Source organism: Acipenser ruthenus, chromosome 57, assembly GCF_902713425.1.
Source record: "Acipenser ruthenus chromosome 57, fAciRut3.2 maternal haplotype, whole genome shotgun sequence".
NCBI lineage: Eukaryota > Metazoa > Chordata > Actinopteri > Acipenseriformes > Acipenseridae > Acipenser > Acipenser ruthenus.
The window spans coordinates 796,401-813,763 of record NC_081245.1 but is presented as its reverse complement, the minus strand read 5'-3'; the positions used below and the strand labels follow the sequence as shown (position 1 = coordinate 813,763).

The 17,363-nt window shown below is 40.1% G+C and overlaps 2 protein-coding genes across 2 annotated transcripts; both read left to right on the top strand.

Annotated features, from left to right (window-relative positions):
• Positions 1-3,830: 3,830 nt before the first annotated feature.
• LOC131724774 (gastrula zinc finger protein XlCGF7.1-like) lies at positions 3,831-4,895 on the top strand. The gene is made up of 2 exons (XM_059017524.1): positions 3,831-3,843; positions 4,099-4,895. Exons 1-2 carry the CDS (start codon positions 3,831-3,833, stop codon positions 4,791-4,793), a joined length of 708 nt encoding a protein of 235 aa, XP_058873507.1. The 3' UTR covers positions 4,794-4,895.
• A 5,193-nt stretch (positions 4,896-10,088) lies between these two features.
• LOC131724810 (zinc finger protein 239-like) lies at positions 10,089-16,689 on the top strand. Its single transcript, XM_059017635.1, has 3 exons — positions 10,089-10,641; positions 12,950-13,267; positions 13,933-16,689. The coding sequence occupies exons 1-3, from the start codon at positions 10,308-10,310 to the stop codon at positions 14,391-14,393; spliced, it is 1,113 nt and encodes a 370-aa protein (XP_058873618.1). The 5' UTR covers positions 10,089-10,307; the 3' UTR covers positions 14,394-16,689.
• Positions 16,690-17,363: the final 674 nt, after the last annotated feature.

The following is a 17,363-nucleotide window of genomic DNA, read 5'->3' as shown; positions in this document are numbered from 1 at the left end:
TTCTGTGATGTCTGTATGGTCTTTATAATTTTTTTGGAAACTAATTTTGGGGTACTATATTGCATGTAAAAAGGGCACAAGTGTTAGGCTAATATTGTCCATTTGTTACGCTCTCGTTTTTATTTGCACCCTGCAGTTTCATGGTATTTTTTTACAGCTCAGCATGCCTCAATCATATTTATTCGATTGCACATATGCTATCAGTGTGTAGGCTATAGTGTGATCATTTTGAGAACCTGTCTTATTTGAAAGAACTGAAAGAGTTCCTTTGCTATACTGTACTGTACTGACTGTGCTGTGTGAAAGGACAGTGTGTCGTTCTGAGAGATGTCCTGCAGTGTTGATACCAAGCTTTTTCTATTTTGTGGACGGAATACCCTCCAGTTTTAAATAAGCATGGTCTAATCCGAAACATTTTAAAACAATATACCAGACATTTAATGTATGTAAATAGTATGTAAAATGTATTGCTTAAACATTTTTTTCTGGGACCAGTGAGGAGTGAAAAGTCAGGTTGTTTTCCAAATGGTTTCATGTGGGTACATCTGGCATTAACATTTTCAAAAATCCAGTATTTCACAGAACATAGCTTGCAGCCACATAATATTTCTCAAGAACAGGCAAGGATAGCTCTCCTAGTTTAGAGAGTGAGAGTCTCCTTTTCTTTATTCTGAGCTGGGACCCTTCCAGAGAAAATCTACCCAACAGAGAGATTGGCAGCATTCTCCAGTTCAGCGTCTTCTACTATCAATTCTAATTATTATGCTGATTATTGGTAGCCTAAAACTTCGCTCCAATCTTCTCATAATATAATGATTTACATGCAAATAAATATGTTCTCATCCAACTAACAGTATGATGTTCCAAGCAGGTAGGTAATTTATTTGCAAGTTCCCTCACAATCCAATTATTATATCACGATTTTAACGTCCATGTATCTGCTGTCAGCTACTTTTGTACACGTCCAACTACTGAAACTTACTGAAACACCATTACAATAGCACTTTCACCCCTTGCAGGAAATTAAAGGGCACATGAGGACCTTTTTATTTTATTGTGTTACGTGTTCCCACGTGTTGCTACAACTGTTTACGTAAGGTGTGTGTATTGTTTTAATTTTTTACATTTTGACCACTTTTTTAACTTTTAAATTGCATTCCCTGCCTCAAGATGGCTTCACATGTACCCGCATGGACTTCTCAGAACTACATTTCCCATCATCCTCCTGCTCACATATGTAACGGAGATGGATTTACCAGTGGGCATTTTGATTTCAGATATGTTTTTAGTTAGGTAAACCCTAAATTGAATAATCGACTCTGGATTTTGTTTGTTTGAATCTAAAATTGCATTTGAACACCGTCCTACACACGGGACACCTCTGGTACACCTGCATCAAAGTGACCAGTCTGAAGACGTAACTTGATAAACAAAAGAAACTAAAACATGCCAGGGTACAATTAACCCTTTAGCCTCTGGGTGGTACAGAATTATACCTCACCATGTTTCATTTACAATGCCAGCTTACTAAACAAAAGAAAATGATAACTGTACCTCTTTGTTTAGCAAAATACAAAGAGTATACCTTGTAAATTATTAACAATTCCTGTGTTTAGTTTTTCTGTAGCACGGGTTGAAGCGGGTGCTATAACTCTATTGTTCCCTAATGCCTGGCAGTTGAGAATCACAGCGAAAGTCCATTATCAAAAAAACTTCATTCAGACTGGTATCAAAGTGCTCTCCTGCAGATTTAAATGCAATCACACCTGTCAACTCTCCCGTATTCACCGGGAGTCTCCCGTATTTTGGTCAAAACTCTACTGTTTAACCCCCTCATGTCAGCAAACCTCCAATGTCTACAAGAGTCGTGTCCGGTGTGTGTTTACTGCAATCCCCGCATGTACAGAGCAGGGTTTAGGACCCAGCGGAGCCCTGTGCAGGCATGCATTCAGCGCGAGTTAAATTTACATAGTTGGCCGCGCACCTGCAACCCCGCAACTCTACTGGGGAAACAGTAATATATATATATATATATATATATATATATATATATCACGGACTGCACCACACACCCCCGATTTTTTATTTTGAAAAGTTGAGAGTTGTGTGTAATTGAAATTAAAACTTCATGTTTGTGCAGTTCAGTTTTCAAATTCCATTTTAATGTTGTGGACCAGTGTGGAGTAGTGGTTAGAGCTCTGGGCTCTTGACCGTAGAGTCGTGGGTTCAATCCCAGGTGGGGGACACTGCTGCTGTACCCTTGAGCAAGGTACTTTACCTAGATTGCTCCAGTATAAAAACAACTATGAATGGGTAATTGTATGTAACAAATAATGTGATATCTTGTAACAATTGTAAGTCACCCTGGATAAGGGCATCTGCTAAGAAATAAAATAATAATAATAATAATTGTTACAAAAATAAAATGGTATACAAAAAAATGTAATTTAAAAATAACATCAACTTTCATTATGAAAAAACACAATTTGGGAAAAAATAAATATTCAGGGTATTTTTACTAAACTCGGTCACACACCACTGACTAAAACAAGTATCATGCTGGTGTTGAACCAGCACGCGTAGCAATTGTTTCTTTAATTTCTTCTTTTACCTCCTCTCTGTGCTTCTGTTCTCCACTCCTGCACACCCCAACCCCCGTTCAGCCAGCTGGCTGTCAGTTACCTAATTTACCCCTCGACCACGTTCTGCACAGGCTTTCTCATACGCGTGGTCGACAGCCAGTCTGTCAATAATCACTCGCTGTTGACCTCGCATTCTCACGATTTTATCTGGATGGGGCATTTTAACACCTGCAGGGCTGGCCTTTGTCTTCCTGGTAGCTCGCTGTCCACTTCCACTGTCAAGCTCCTGGGTGTAAAGAGTGTATTCACTTGGTTGTGTTAGTAGAGGATACTCACTGTTGTCCTTAGCTTTAAGTAAAATAAAAAAAGAAAAACACCTCCTCATGTTTCAGTTTAATGACCCAATGACATCTCTCAGTAGAATTCTGACAAGGGGCTGGCTTTGTAGAGGAACCTGGCTAATAAGTAAGAGTTATAATTGTGTATAATTTTCTTTCACACAGATCCCAAAGAGAGCCATGCTATGTCTAAATCTGAAGCACAGGAGGGGCCAAGGATAGAAGCAGTTTACACACAAGAGGAGTCCTTTGACCAGGAGTGGTGTGCAAGTCTAAAGCAGGTTACAGAGCTGACATGTGTTAAAGATGAAGAGGTCCCTCGACTGGAATGTGTTCCTATTAAAGAGGAATTCGTAGAACAGGAATGTGTCCCCATCGCAGAGGAAGTTCCTGCTGAAAATAATGTCTGTACACTTGAGGAGAACAACAAGTTGGGATCCAGCCTGTGTGATGATTGTCCACCTGAATGTGAACTGGGATTTAGAGGTAATTATACAAAACAAGACACATTAAGCTGACTATTAATCTTGCAAAAACTGGTTACTAAGCTCTAGAAGTGTGCTGAAGATTCACCTTAATATAAGCTAGAGTGGCTGCCCAAACACTATGTCAATGGCTTTCAACATAACTATCCTTGCTGCTGTGACCCTGCTAGATGTGCACCCACTATCATGTCTGTTTTGAATGCTGTTAGATCTTTGTCTTTCCCTGTTTCTGGCAGACTGTTTGCAGTTGTGCTGCTCCCACAGCTTTATAGTGGTGCTGGGATCACATGTCTCATCACTGGGTGATGCCAGATCCAGTCGGGTTGCTAAGTGTACCCAGAAGAAACATTTCAATACAGCACTTGCATGTAAACCTGATCTTATGCTATTATTCCTCAAATTGATATTAAGTGGGGTGGAAATCAATGACTGGCAAATGTGAGTGATATTAACTGCGAGTGTTGATAATCACTGATATTCTCAAGCATTTGTACTTATTGACACCCATTATATCCAATGTGATGATGATAAAAGGAGGCTGGTATTAACAGGAGTGATATTAAGCGGGTTTGAATGTATTCTCATCAGAGTTCACTCTAGGAGTTGGTCATGGTTATGAGGGGAAGCCCTGCAGAAGAGTGAATGTGTAAGAATGCTGTACAATAAGCTTTGTCTCGTCTTTTTTTTCTCTAGCTGCTAAAGGGAATCACAGAAGAGGGAATCCATTTTCCTGTGCTGATTGTGGGAAAAGTTTCAATCATTTATCACGGCTTAAAATCCACCAGCGTGTTCACACAGGAGAGAAACCTTATCGCTGCACTGAGTGTGGGAGGAGTTTCACGCGATTAGAAAGTCTTAAATCACACCAGCGCATTCACACAGGAGAGAAACCTCATCACTGCACTGAGTGTGGGAAGAGTTTCACGCTGTTACAAAATCTTAAATCGCACCAGCGCATTCACACAGGAGAGAAACCTCATCACTGCACAGAGTGTGGGAAGAGTTTCACGCTGTTACAAAATCTTAAATCGCACCAGCGCATTCACACAGGAGAGAAACCTTATCAATGCACAGAGTGCGGGAAGAGTTTCACACAGTTAGGAAGTCTTCAATTACATCAGCACAGTCACACAGGAGAGAAACCTTATCACTGTACTGAGTGTGGGAAGAGTTTCACGCTGTTACAAAATCTTAACAGACACCAGCACATTCACACAGGAGAGAAACCTTATCACTGCACAGAGTGCGAGAAGAGTTTCACGCTGTTACAAAATCTTAAAACACACCAGCGTGTTCACACAGGAGAGAAACCTTATCACTGTACTGAGTGTGGGAAGAGATTCACATATTTAAGTTCCTTGAAAGTCCACCAGCGCTCTCACAAATAGATCTTATCAATGTAGTGAATGTCTGAAATGTTTCAGTCACTTATCAAACCTTAAAAAACACCAGAAAATGCACACGAGTGACGCTCTGTCCCTTCTCTGAATGTCAGTTACTGGGTCTTGAAGGACACAAGATAATTAATAGAATCTTAGACACTTGGACACCTGAACACCAGGAGTAAATTTGACTAAAATACAAAGATATTTACTGTAAGCAAAATAATAAAGTTGCTTGATAAATAGAGTTACTGCTAATCCCTTCAGATCAACACTCTTGGATGGAAAATATGAGCGACCCCATCTTGCTGACCATTCTGGTTTTGTCACGTCACTTTAGTAATCTATGAAATGGATTGTAATTCCGTCTGCAAGTCTCCAGCTGTCAAGTCAATGATAAGCTTTGGTCAATTCTGAATTTCTTACCTCAAACATAGTTTTGTTGTTGACAGACTGATAGCAATATAATGCCACCCCCCTCCCCCATATACAGTTTCACAATGGAAATGGAAAAATTGATTTTTCTCAGTAACCTGAGAATGAATGCCAAAGGTGCTTACCTTAAAAATAGCCACTTTTGGAATTTCTATTCCAATAATTAATTTTGTTTTTATAATTGTTTTATTTTAGATTACATCTAGGGGACACACAACGGGACATCGTCTTAAATTGTAGTGTACAACTCACTGGAGAAGTCATCTCCATATTCTGCTTTACAAGGACAATTTTAAAGAATTACTCCAAAAACTGAAATATTCCCTTTATAATATGTTGTTTCCCTTGTCTGAAATGAATCCGAAATAAACAAAGAAAATAACTTATTGAAAAGCCTTGCACACAGTATACCAGGGGTACTCAATGACAGTCTAAACCTTGGGGGGGCCACAGGGCGCTCAAGATGTGAGTACTGGTGAGGGGGGGGGGGGGTGTTTAAATGCTCATGATAATCTGAGTATCCAATCACACTTTATATACAGTAACAGAACTTTGCAACACTACAATCGCAACCAATCAACTAATACATGTCAGAAATAACTACTAACAATGATACAATGTCTGATCGCCATTAATACTGTAAAGCCATAAATATTTGCGACCAAAATATTTGGCGAATCACACCCATAAAAACTATTTTGCTCCAGAAATGTTGGCTACCTGTTGCAATATACGAAGTATGTGTTGTTTCCCAATCTTGCATTTCTAAACACTACATTCTCAGATTCTCATAAGTTCACTGTTCAGCACTGTATTTAAAGTTTCCAATTCCAATTTGAAATGTTATTATTTACAGTTGCATATGATTGGAATTGTGTGCCAATTACAAAAAAAGTAAATTGGTGATTAATTGCCTAATTGATGAAAATTTAATGCAGGTTATAGTAATACAAATATCTGTTCTAAGATATGGATTTGAGTCAAGACTCTGGCAAAGTATACAGAACCTACACCAGACATTCAGGAGAGAGCCAGGGCACTGCCACAGGACACAAGACTCGGCAGAGTCAGGACAGCACAGGACACAAGACTCAGCACAGTCAGGACAGCACAGGGCACAAGACTCACTGACCTGTACTGTCCTCGGGACAGCGCACTGCATGCCTCGGGCCACAGAACACAGCAAATTGTGAAGAAGAAATGTGACTCATAATTCAGTCAGTTGAACCCTGAAGACCTATTCAAATAGCATACATTTAACAATGAAAACATGGTCTGAATTTCAGGGTATTTACATGTACATTTGGTCCTGCAAACGTTAAAGAATAAGCAGGGTTGCTAGAACGGTTTAAATAATGTATCTGTCATTTTCCTTTTCATTGTTAACATCCTGACAACTTTTTACACTGACAACTTTAAAGTCTGTTTCAAAGCTCTTTTCAAAATGTCTGCTCTAGTGCACTGATAGGGGAAGGATTATTGCCCACATTATCAAACAGGTAACACAGCAATAACAATCCATGATGTGGTACGGAACAGAAAAGCCACAGCACGTTTTGTTATGTTCTTTTCCTGCAGTAATTTAGAGGAGAGATCTCAAACCCCAGGGCACTAGAGCAGACATTTCTTGCTTCGTCGTTTAATGTTCCCGATGCATTTTTTCCTTGTACTGTGTCTCTGGCTAAACAGTAGCCTGCTGAATCTGACAAGCGGCATCGAGGACTGAAATTGACGTGGAGACTGGTTTTTAAAAGGTGATTGCATTTTAGTTTTTTTGAAAGAATGTTCTCACATAACGTGTTGATTCAGTTATGACATTTCTAAAATAAACGAAGTAAAAATGAGTACTATAGCTGACTTTGTTATTTTTCCTTCCAAAACTCACCAACTACACTGTCCGACAACTCGATAAAAAAACAGCACCTAGCAGACACTGCCTCTCTCATCGATCCTGAGTTCCTAGCAAGATCTCTCGATTTCCTGAAAATAATTGTGAAAGCTTATACAAAGCGAAAGTTGTTTAACGTAATATCAGCGTTTACAAAGACACCACACACCTGTTTTTAATAGGCTATAATATAAAGCCTATTCTTTATTGTATTGCATACATTTTGTCTTATTAATTGTATGCATTGTATTGCTTGTTTCTAATTTCTGTGATGTCTGTATGGTCTTTATAATTTTTTTGGAAACTAATTTTGGGGTACTATATTGCATGTAAAAAGGGCACAAGTGTTAGGCTAATATTGTCCATTTGTTACACTCTCGTTTTTATTTGCACCCTGCAGTTTCATGGTATTTTTTTACAGCTCAGCATGCCTCAATCATATTTATTCGATTGCACATATGCTATCAGTGTGTAGGCTATAGTGTGATCATTTTGAGAACCTGTCTTATTTGAAAGAACTGAAAGAGTTCCTTTGCTATACTGTACTGTACTGACTGTGCTGTGTGAAAGGACAGTGTGTCGTTCTGAGAGATGTCCTGCAGTGTTGATACCAAGCTTTTTCTATTTTGTGGACGGAATACCCTCCAGTTTTAAATAATCATGGTCTAATCCTAAACATTTTAAAACAATATACCAGACATTTAATGTATGTAAATAGTATGTAAAATGTATTGCTTAAACATTTTTTTCTGGGACCAGTGAGGAGTGAATAGTTAGGTTGTTTTCCAAATGGTTTTCATGTGGGTACATCCGGCATTAACATTTTCAAAAATCCAGTATTTCACAGAACATAGCTTGCAGCCACATAATATTTCTCAAGAACAGGCAAGGGTAGCTCTCCTGGTTCAGAGAGTGAGAGTCTCCTTTTCTTTATTCTGAGCTGGGACCCTTCCAGAGAAAATCTACCCAACAGAGAGATTGGCAGCATTCTCCAGTTCAGCGTCTTCTACTGTTAATTCTAATTATTATGCTGATTGTTGGTAGCCTAAAACTTCGCTCCAATCTTCACATAATATAATGATTTACATGCAAATAAATATGTTCCCATCCAACTAACAGTATGATGTTCCAAGCAGGTAGGTAATTTATTTGCAAGTTCCCTCACAATCCAATTATCATATCACGATTTTAACGTCCATGTATCTGCTGTCAGCTACTTTTGTACACGTCCAACTACTGAAACTTACAGAAACACCATTACAATAGCACTTTCACCCCTTGCAGGAAATTAAAGGGCACATGAGGACCTTTTTATTTTATTGTGTTACGTGTTCCCACGTGTTGCTACAACTGTTTACGTAAGGTGTGTGTATTGTTTTAATTTTTTACATTTTGACCACTTTTTTAACTTTTAAATTGCATTCCCTGCCTCAAGATGGCTTCCCATGTACCCGCATGGACTTCTCAGAACTACATTTCCCATCATCCTCCTGCTCACATATGTAACGGAGATGGATTTACCAGTGGGCATTTTGATTTCAGATATGTTTTTAGTTAGGTAAACCCTAAATTGAATAATCGACTCTGGATTTTGCTTGTTTGAATCTAAAATTGCATTTGAACACCGTCCTACACACGGCACACCTCTGGTACACCTGCATCAAAGTGACCAGTCTGAAGACGTACCTTGATAAACAAAAGAAACTAAAACATGCCAGGGTACAATTAACCCTTTAGCCTCTGGGTGGCACAGAATTATACCTCACCATGTTTCATTTACAATGCCAGCTTACTAAACAAAAGAAAATTATAACTGTACCTCTTTGTTTAGCAAAATACAAAGAGTATACCTTGTAGATTATTAACAATTCCTGTGTTTAGTTTTTTTGTAGCACGGGTTGAAGCGGGTGCTATAACTCCATTGTTCCCTAATGCCTGGCAGTTGAGAATCACAGCGAATGTCCACTATCAAAAAAACTTCATTCAGACCGGTATCAAAGCGCTCTCCTGCAGATTTAAATGCAATCACACCTGTCAACTCTCCCGTATTCACCGGGAGTCTCCTGTATTTTGGTCAAAACTCTACTGTTTAACCCCCTCATGTCAGCAAACCTCCAATGTCTACAAGAGTCGTGTCCGGTGTGTGTTTACTGCAATCCCCGCCTTTAAGAGCAGGGTTTAGGACCCAGCGGAGCCCTGTGCAGGCATGCATTCAGCGCGAGTTAAATTCACATAGTTAGCCGCGCACCTGCAACCCCGCAACTCTACTGGGGAAACAGTAAAAACTATATATATATATATCACGGACTGCACCACACACCCCCGATTTTGTATTTTGAAAAGTTGACAGGTGTGTGTAATTGAAATTAAAACTTCATGTTTGTGCAGTTCAGTTTTCAAATTCCATTTTAAAGTTGTGGACCAGTGTGGAGTAGTGGTTAGAGCTCTGGGCTCTTGACCGTAGAGTCGTGCGTTCAATCCCAGGTGGGGCACACTGATGCTGTACCCTTGAGCAAGGTACTTTACCTAGATTGCTCCAGTAAAAACCCAACTGTATAAATGGGGAATTGTATGTAAAAATAATGTGATATCTTGTAACAATTGTAAGTCACCCTGGATAAGGGCGTCTGCTAAGAAATTAATAATAATGATGTGTCTAATAATGTGAATTAAATTCAGTTGTTTACGCTCTCTCTCTCTTCCATCGGCGCATAAATTATTGTTGTTTTGTTAATCTGTCTCAAGTCTCCCCCTTCACCTCTAAACCGCCACTATAACTAAAACCATTCATATGAAAAAACAGTCGACTCTATTAACAAATCAAGCGCAATGCAATGACTCACACAGTCGAAGCAGTTTTGGAGTACAAAGCAGAGAAACTAAACTGGCGCCATTTCGGATCCTCCACAGGACATTGCATTGGAAAACACAACGCCAGTAAAGCCCACATGGAGAACCCCGGGATCCAGCTTCAAAACCTCCCTTGGGTTCGACAGGGAGGCCAGCAGCCAATCAGGCTGGGATTAGAGTTTCTACAGCCAATGGTTCCAACCAGACACGCCCACTGCTTGTGACGCTCCATTTCAGTACAGGAAATAGAAAAGGTTGTTTTGCTTATGCAGAAGAGAGGGCTGCAGCCCTACAGGTTTCACAGAATTGTATTATCTGCTGTTTAAAGTATTTTAGGTTGGGTACAAATGAAGATGGACGTCAGTGTCTCCGTGTCGTTCTTTCAAGACGAGCTCGCCTCTACCATCGAGCACGCAGTGAAAGCGGCTGTAGACACCGTCTTGTGCCAAATCACAAAAGTTGTCGGCGGCAAATTCACTGAATTCCGAATGGAAATGGCTGGAAAGGAGAAAGAGAATGAAAGTCTGAAGCTGAGATTGGAAATATCAGAGAGCGAGTTGAAAGCAGTGCGGGAATGCATGAACGCTGCAGATGCAGACATTAAACAACCTCTCAGAAACATGAACCCCGACTGCAATGAACAAGACTTTCAGAGGAACGAGAACCAGGGATTATTTCACGGTAAGGTTGATCTTTTTGATGATGTTGCTTGGTCAATTTTATTGATGAGGTCTTAGTTAGAATTTCTCGCCAGACATTTTAAAGTGCTTATTATGAGTGCTGTTAATAACTCGACTCCACTGTCCTAATATTAGGTACTCTAATTAATTATAAGAGTATAGAAAATTACTAGGCTATGTTTGTATATCTCACCTAGCCTAATTAAGATTTAAATGGGTATTCTGTGAACTGCAAGAAAGGATTAGTCTATAAATCTTAACCAGTTTAATTAGGAGTCTTAAATGGCTCTCCTGGTGGTTAAATGATATCTTCTATAGAGTAAACTGTGGCTAGTAAATTAAACAAACCTATAGTCCCTCTGAGACTTTACCAAACCATATTGCAGAGGTTTAGGATAGTGATTTGTGAGCTTTGATATCAATATAAAGCAGCACATTGGGTTTTCATGTTTGATTTGACTGCTGCCTGCAGATATATTTTTAGACACAACACACTGCCACAATAAAACAGGGCAATACCCAGGGCAAGAAGTTAAGGTCTTGAAGGGCAAGGCAACGTTGCCTTCATTGGGCATTCAGGGGGCAAAAAAGACCAAATATAAATCCAACCCAAGGGCACTAAGGCGATTTCATACTCATTCATAAAACAACAAAAAAGAAATACTGTAATCTGTCACGTGTCCGCCCATCACATATCCTCCATGATCAAGCTCTTCAGCAACGTTAGTTTATTATTGAGCAGAGAAGATAAGTTCAGAGATTGGAGATCCTACCAAAGTGCTCCGTGTGCTGCCATTGCTGGTAGTGTCAGGTGAGCTGTTGAGTGTGTTGACTTGATATGTAAATAAATCCTGTTTGCCTGCGGGGGGGGGGGGGGGGGGGGGGCGTATCAACTTCAACCTCCGTCTCGCTCTCCTGCCTCTCACTCAGCAGTGAATGCACGCACCCACACGGCAGACGGCTACTCTTTCACAAGCATTAATACCCTGCATCTTTCTAAACAAGGGATTTAGGGGAGCTCCCTAATAAAAATAGAAATTTTAATTCAAACAAACACAAATCAATGTTTTCTGAGTGATTCACACACTAAATGGGCAGCAGTGTGGAGTAGTGGTTAGGGCTCTGGACTCTTGACCGGAGGGTCGTGGGTTCAATCCCCGGTGGGGGACACTGCTGCTGTACCCTTGAGCAAGGTACTTTACCTAGATTGCTCCAGTAAAAACCCAACTGTATCAATGGGTAATTGTATGTAAAAATAATGTGATATCTTGTAACAATTGTAAGTCGCCCTGGATAAGGGCGTCTGCTAAGAAATAATAATAATAATAATAATTGTTACAAAAATAAAATATAGGTAATTGTAAAAATAAAATGGTATACAAAAAAATTTAATTTAAAAACACCATCAACTTTCATTATGAAAAAACACAAAGGGTAATTTGGGAAAAAATAAATATTCAGGGTATTTTTACTAAACTCGGTCACACACCACTGACTAAAACAAGTATCATGCTGGTGTTGAACCAGCACACGTAGCAATTGTTTCTTTAATTTCTTCTTTTACCTCCTCTCTGTGCTCCCGTTCTCCTCTCCTGCACACCCCAACCCCCGTTCAGCCAACTGGCTATCAGTTACCTAATTTACCCCTCGACCACATTCTGCACAGGCTTTCTCATACGCGTGGTCGACACCAAGTCTGTCAATAATCACTCGCTGTCGACCACACATTCTCACGATTTTATCTGGATGGGGCATTTTAACCCCATCCAGGCTGTCAACAATAATAACAAAATGGCGTGTTTTTACAAAATTTGAACTATGCATCACAACTGCTGCTGCACAGTCACTTACAATAGGACCTCGGTTGTACAGCTAATCGATCACCCTTCTCCCACAAATACTTTAGAAGCAATGTTGGATCCAACCTCATTCCCAGCTCCCCATCCTGTGGTGTCTGGAAAAGTAGAAGTCTCTAGAGGTCATCATTCATGTTTTGTATCTATTGGCCAGGAGCCCAGTGAGCTCAAGCAGACACCTGCAGGGCTGGTCTTTGTCTTCCTGGTAGCTCGCTGTCCACTTCCACTGTCAAGCTCCTGGGTGTAAAGAGTGTATTCACTTGGTTGTGTTAGTAGAGGATACTCACTGTTGTCCTTAGCTTTAAGTAAAATAAAAAATAAAAACACCTCCTCATGTTTCAGTTTAATGACCCAATGACATCTCTCAGTAGAATTCTGACAAGGGGCTGGCTTTGTAGAGGAACCTGGCTAATAAGTAAGAGTTATAATTGTGTACAATTTTCTTTCACACAGATCCCACAGAGAGCCATGCTGTGCCTAAATCTGAAGCACAGGAGGGGCCAAGGATAGAAGTAGTTCACACACAAGAGTCCTTTGACCAGGTGTGGTATGCAAGTCTAAAGCAGGTTACAGAGCTGACATGTGTTAAAGATGAAGAGGTCCCTCGACTGGAATGTGTTCCTATTAAAGAGGAATTCATAGAACAGGAATGTATCCCCATCACAGAGGAAGTTCCTACTGAAAATAATGTCTGTACACTTGAGGAGAACAACCAGCTGGGATCCAGCCTGTGTGATGATTGTCCACCTGAATGTGAACTGGGATTTAGAGGTAATTATACAAAACAAGCAACATTGAGCTGATTATAATCTTGCAAAAACTGGTTACTAAACTCTAGAAGCGTGCTGAAGATTCACCTCCATTTAAGCTAGGGAGGCTGCCCAGTCACTATGTCAGTGGCTTGCAACATAACTGTCCTTGCTGCTGTGACCCTGCTAGATGTGCACCCACTATCATGTCTGTTTTGAATGCTGTTAGATCTTTGCCTTTCCCTGTTTCTGGTAGACTGTTTGCAGTTGTGCTGCTCCCACAGCTTTATAGTGGTGCTGGGATCACATGTCTCATCAGTGGGTGATGCCAAATCCAGTCAGGTTGCTAAGTGTCACCAGAAGAAACATTTCAATACAGCACTTGCATGTAAACCTGATCTTAACTTGTATTCCTCATTGATATTAAGTGGGGTGTAAATCAGTGACTCGTACATGTGAGTGATAATAACTGGAGTGTGTTAATAATCAAAGTGATATTCTCAAGCATTTGTATTTAATGACACCCACTGTATTCAGCCTCGCTGGTATTAACAGGAGTGATATTAAGTGGGTTTGACTGTATTCTCATCAGAGTTCACCCTAGGAGTTGGTCATGAGGGGAAGCCCTGCAGAAGAGTGAATGTGTAAGAATGCTGTACAATAACCTTTCTCTTTTTTTTTCTCTAGCTGCTGAAGGAAATCACGCAGGAGGGACTCAATTTCCCTGTGCTGATTGTGGGAGGAGATTCAGTTGTTTTTCACATCTAAAAATCCACCAGCGTGTTCACACAGGAGAGAAACCTTATCACTGTACTGAGTGTGGGAGGAGTTTCACGCTGTTACAAAATCTTAAAAGACACCATCGCAGTCACACAGGAGAGAAACCTTATCACTGCACTGAGTGTGGGAGGAGTTTCACGTTGTTACAAAATCTTAAAATACATCATCGCAGTCACACAGGAGAGAAACCTTATCACTGCAGTGAGTGTGGGAAGAGATTCACACAGTTAGGACATCTTCAATCACACCAGCGCATTCACACAGGAGAGAAACCTTATCACTGTGTTGAGTGTGGGAGGAGATTCACACATTTAAGTTCCTTGAAAATCCACCAGCAGACTCACAAAAAAATAATCTTATCTGTGTAGTGAATGTCTGAAGAGTTTCAGTCACTTATCAAACCTTAACCCTTTGCGGTCCTCTGTCGGACCTGGTCCGACATTGCAATTTTCCGTTCCCGGTCCAATGACATCATCAAAATGACGCCAAAAACAGGTCTCTAATCGTTTTTTCTCCGGAAAAAGCCGAGAAAACCATTCAATGGCCGAGTGAGATCGATAGGAGCCAAGAGAAGCCGAAAAAAATTGGCGTATCTCAGAATACAGGCACCACATAGATAACAAGGACATAAACAAACAAGATAGCTGCTTCTGCATCCAGCGCTCAGAGAATATCACAGACATTTGCATGGCTTTATTTAGGTGTTATAGTAATAAAATAATGACTTGGATTGCATTATTGAGGAGTTTGGTGATAAAACGAGTGATCAGGAGATGATTTATCGGTATGCACTACTATGAAGAGGTATGTGAAAAATACAGTGAACAAGGGGTGGGGCGGGGCTGGAGATGCAGTACTGAGTGTCCTGTTGATATGCAGTGCCTTTTAAACCTGTTTTACTGTGAAAAAAATACTTTTAAACAGAGCATCTAAAATAAACTGCGCGTGTAAAAATAATTTGGACCTGATGCTCCTGAGACGCACTGAATAAATGGACCACAAAGGGTTAAGAGACGCCAGAAAATTCACACGAGAGTGAAGCCCTATCCCTGCTCTGAATGTGGGAGGAAGTTCAATCAGTTACAGGCTCTTGAGGGACACAAGAGAATCCACAGAATTTCAGACACTTCAGGACACCTAAACACAAGGAGTAAATCTGACTAAAATACAGAAATAATTACTGAAAACAAAAGAATAAACTTGCTCCTAATCATTTCAGATCAAAAACGTACTCTCACGGATGAAAACTACGACATCTTGTTTGGACCATTCAACATCGTGTTGACTTTTCTGATATCGTTACGTCACTTTAGTAATCTGAAATAGATTGTAATTGCGTCTGCAGGATTCCACTTTTGTCTCCTGCATTGCTGACTCTTAGTTTGAACGTTAGGATTATTGTATGCAACTCTCCACTAGTGACCAATTCTCCAGCTCTTTCAAGTCCACGCTAAGCTTTGATCACCTCAAACATAGTTTTGTTGTTGTCAGGCTCTGTCTGCATTATAGCACCCCCTGTGGCAGGGCAGAAGAGCCCTGAGTGTGATTAGTGGGGCGGGGCAAAACTATGCTGATGAAATGAATTATTATTTAAAAGAAACGTATTTGTTTGGTGTTTATTTAAATGGGTGATGTTATTGGTGCTGTATGTAAACGTGTTTTGTGTTTATTTAACCCTTTACGGTCCATTGTCGGACCTGGTCCGACATCATTATAGAAATGCAAAAAACAGGTTTCTAGTCGTTTTTTCTCCGGAAAAAAGCCGAGAAAACCATTCAATGGCCTAGTGGGAGCGACAGGAGCCGAGACAAGACGAAAAAAAAAGGCATATCTCATGAATAGTCATACATGGCCCTGGTATCAGATAATGGGGCGGTCATAAGTAAACAAGCTGGCTGTTTACTGCGCACAGAGAACACGGACATTTGCAGAGCTTTTTTGAGATGTTATAGTAATAAAATAATGACTTGGATCGCATTATTGAGGAGTTTGGTGATAAAACGAGTGATCCGGAGATGATCGATCGGTATGTACGACTATTATTATTATTATTATTTATTTCTTACATAGGTGAAAGCTATAGCGAACGAAAAGGTGGGGCGGGGCTGGAGATGCCTAGTGAGTGCTTTGTTGTTATGCAGGGCCTTTTAAACCCGTTTGACTGTGGAAAAAAATACTTTTAAACAGTGCGTCTAAAATTAACTGCGCGTGTGAAAATAAATTAGACCTGACGTGCCTGACGCGATAAATAAATGGACTGCAAAGGGTTAAAAACGTGAGGTTTGTGTTTTTTTTGTTTGGCAGCGTGGATGGGGTTATCGACCCGTCCCTCTAATCTCGTACAGAATGCGACCATCTCCAAATGGATTCCAAAGTGTTAATTTGGAGATGGTCACGCAGATAGAAACCTGCAGCATTTGCTGAACGAGAGAGAGAGAGAGAGAGAGAGAGAGAGAGAAACAGAAACAGAAACAGAAACAGAAAGTAAAAGTAATCCTTGCTGATCGTGCTGGAAGGACCGGCACGGTGCTTGTTTGGTGGAGGGATCTTTGGTTTGTTTTGTGAGATTTGTTTTGTTACACCTGTTTATTTTGCTCTGTGTTTGTTGTTTTTGTATAACCTTTTGACTTATTTTTGTGTTAATAAATACATCAACCCGCAGTCCTGTCTCTGTCAGCTTCCTCGTCTGGGTACGTCTCCACTCTGATGTCCTGTCACACCCCTCCCCCAATATACGGTTTTACAATGGAAATCAAAAAACTGATTTTCATCGGGAAACTCAGACTGCGTGCCAAAGGTGCATACCTTGAAAACGGCCCCTCTTGGAATTTGTATTCAAATAATTAGTTTTGTTTTATTTTAGATCACATCTAAGGGACACCATCTTAACGTGTAGTGTACAATGCACTGGACAATTCATCCCCATATTGTGCTTTACAAAAATAAGTTTAAGGAATTTCTCCAAAAACTGAAGTGTGCCCATCATACCCTAGTAAAACATACTGAAGCATGGTAAAGTATAGGAAAGCAATGTAAAGAATAATGAGGTATAGTAAAGCATATTAATAAACATGGTAAGCCAGGGTAAATGATGGCTGATGCATGGTATTACCATGGAATAAGCCTGGTAAAAGTACAAAAATACCATGGTAAACTTGAATAAGGGTATGTTGTTTTCTTTGTATGAAATAAATCCAAATTAAGAGAGAAAAAACTTCTTGAAAAAGCTTGCACACAATATACCCTCCTTTTTAAATGTTGTGCGATAAACTAAATAACCAGATTAATAAATATAAGAAGGAGCTGAACTGAGTGTGGTGGTGTTGTTGAAATACATT

Excerpts from the sequence above, each read along its gene's own strand:
- LOC131724810 (XM_059017635.1), top strand. The coding sequence starts at position 10,308 with ATGAAGATGGACGTCAGTGTCTCCGTGTCGTTCTTTCAAGACGAGCTC. Across the intron at positions 10,642-12,949 it reads GAACCAGGGATTATTTCACG|ATCCCACAGAGAGCCATGCT; the intron begins GTAAGGTTGATC and ends TCTTTCACACAG. Across the intron at positions 13,268-13,932 it reads ATGTGAACTGGGATTTAGAG|CTGCTGAAGGAAATCACGCA; the intron begins GTAATTATACAA and ends TTTTTTCTCTAG.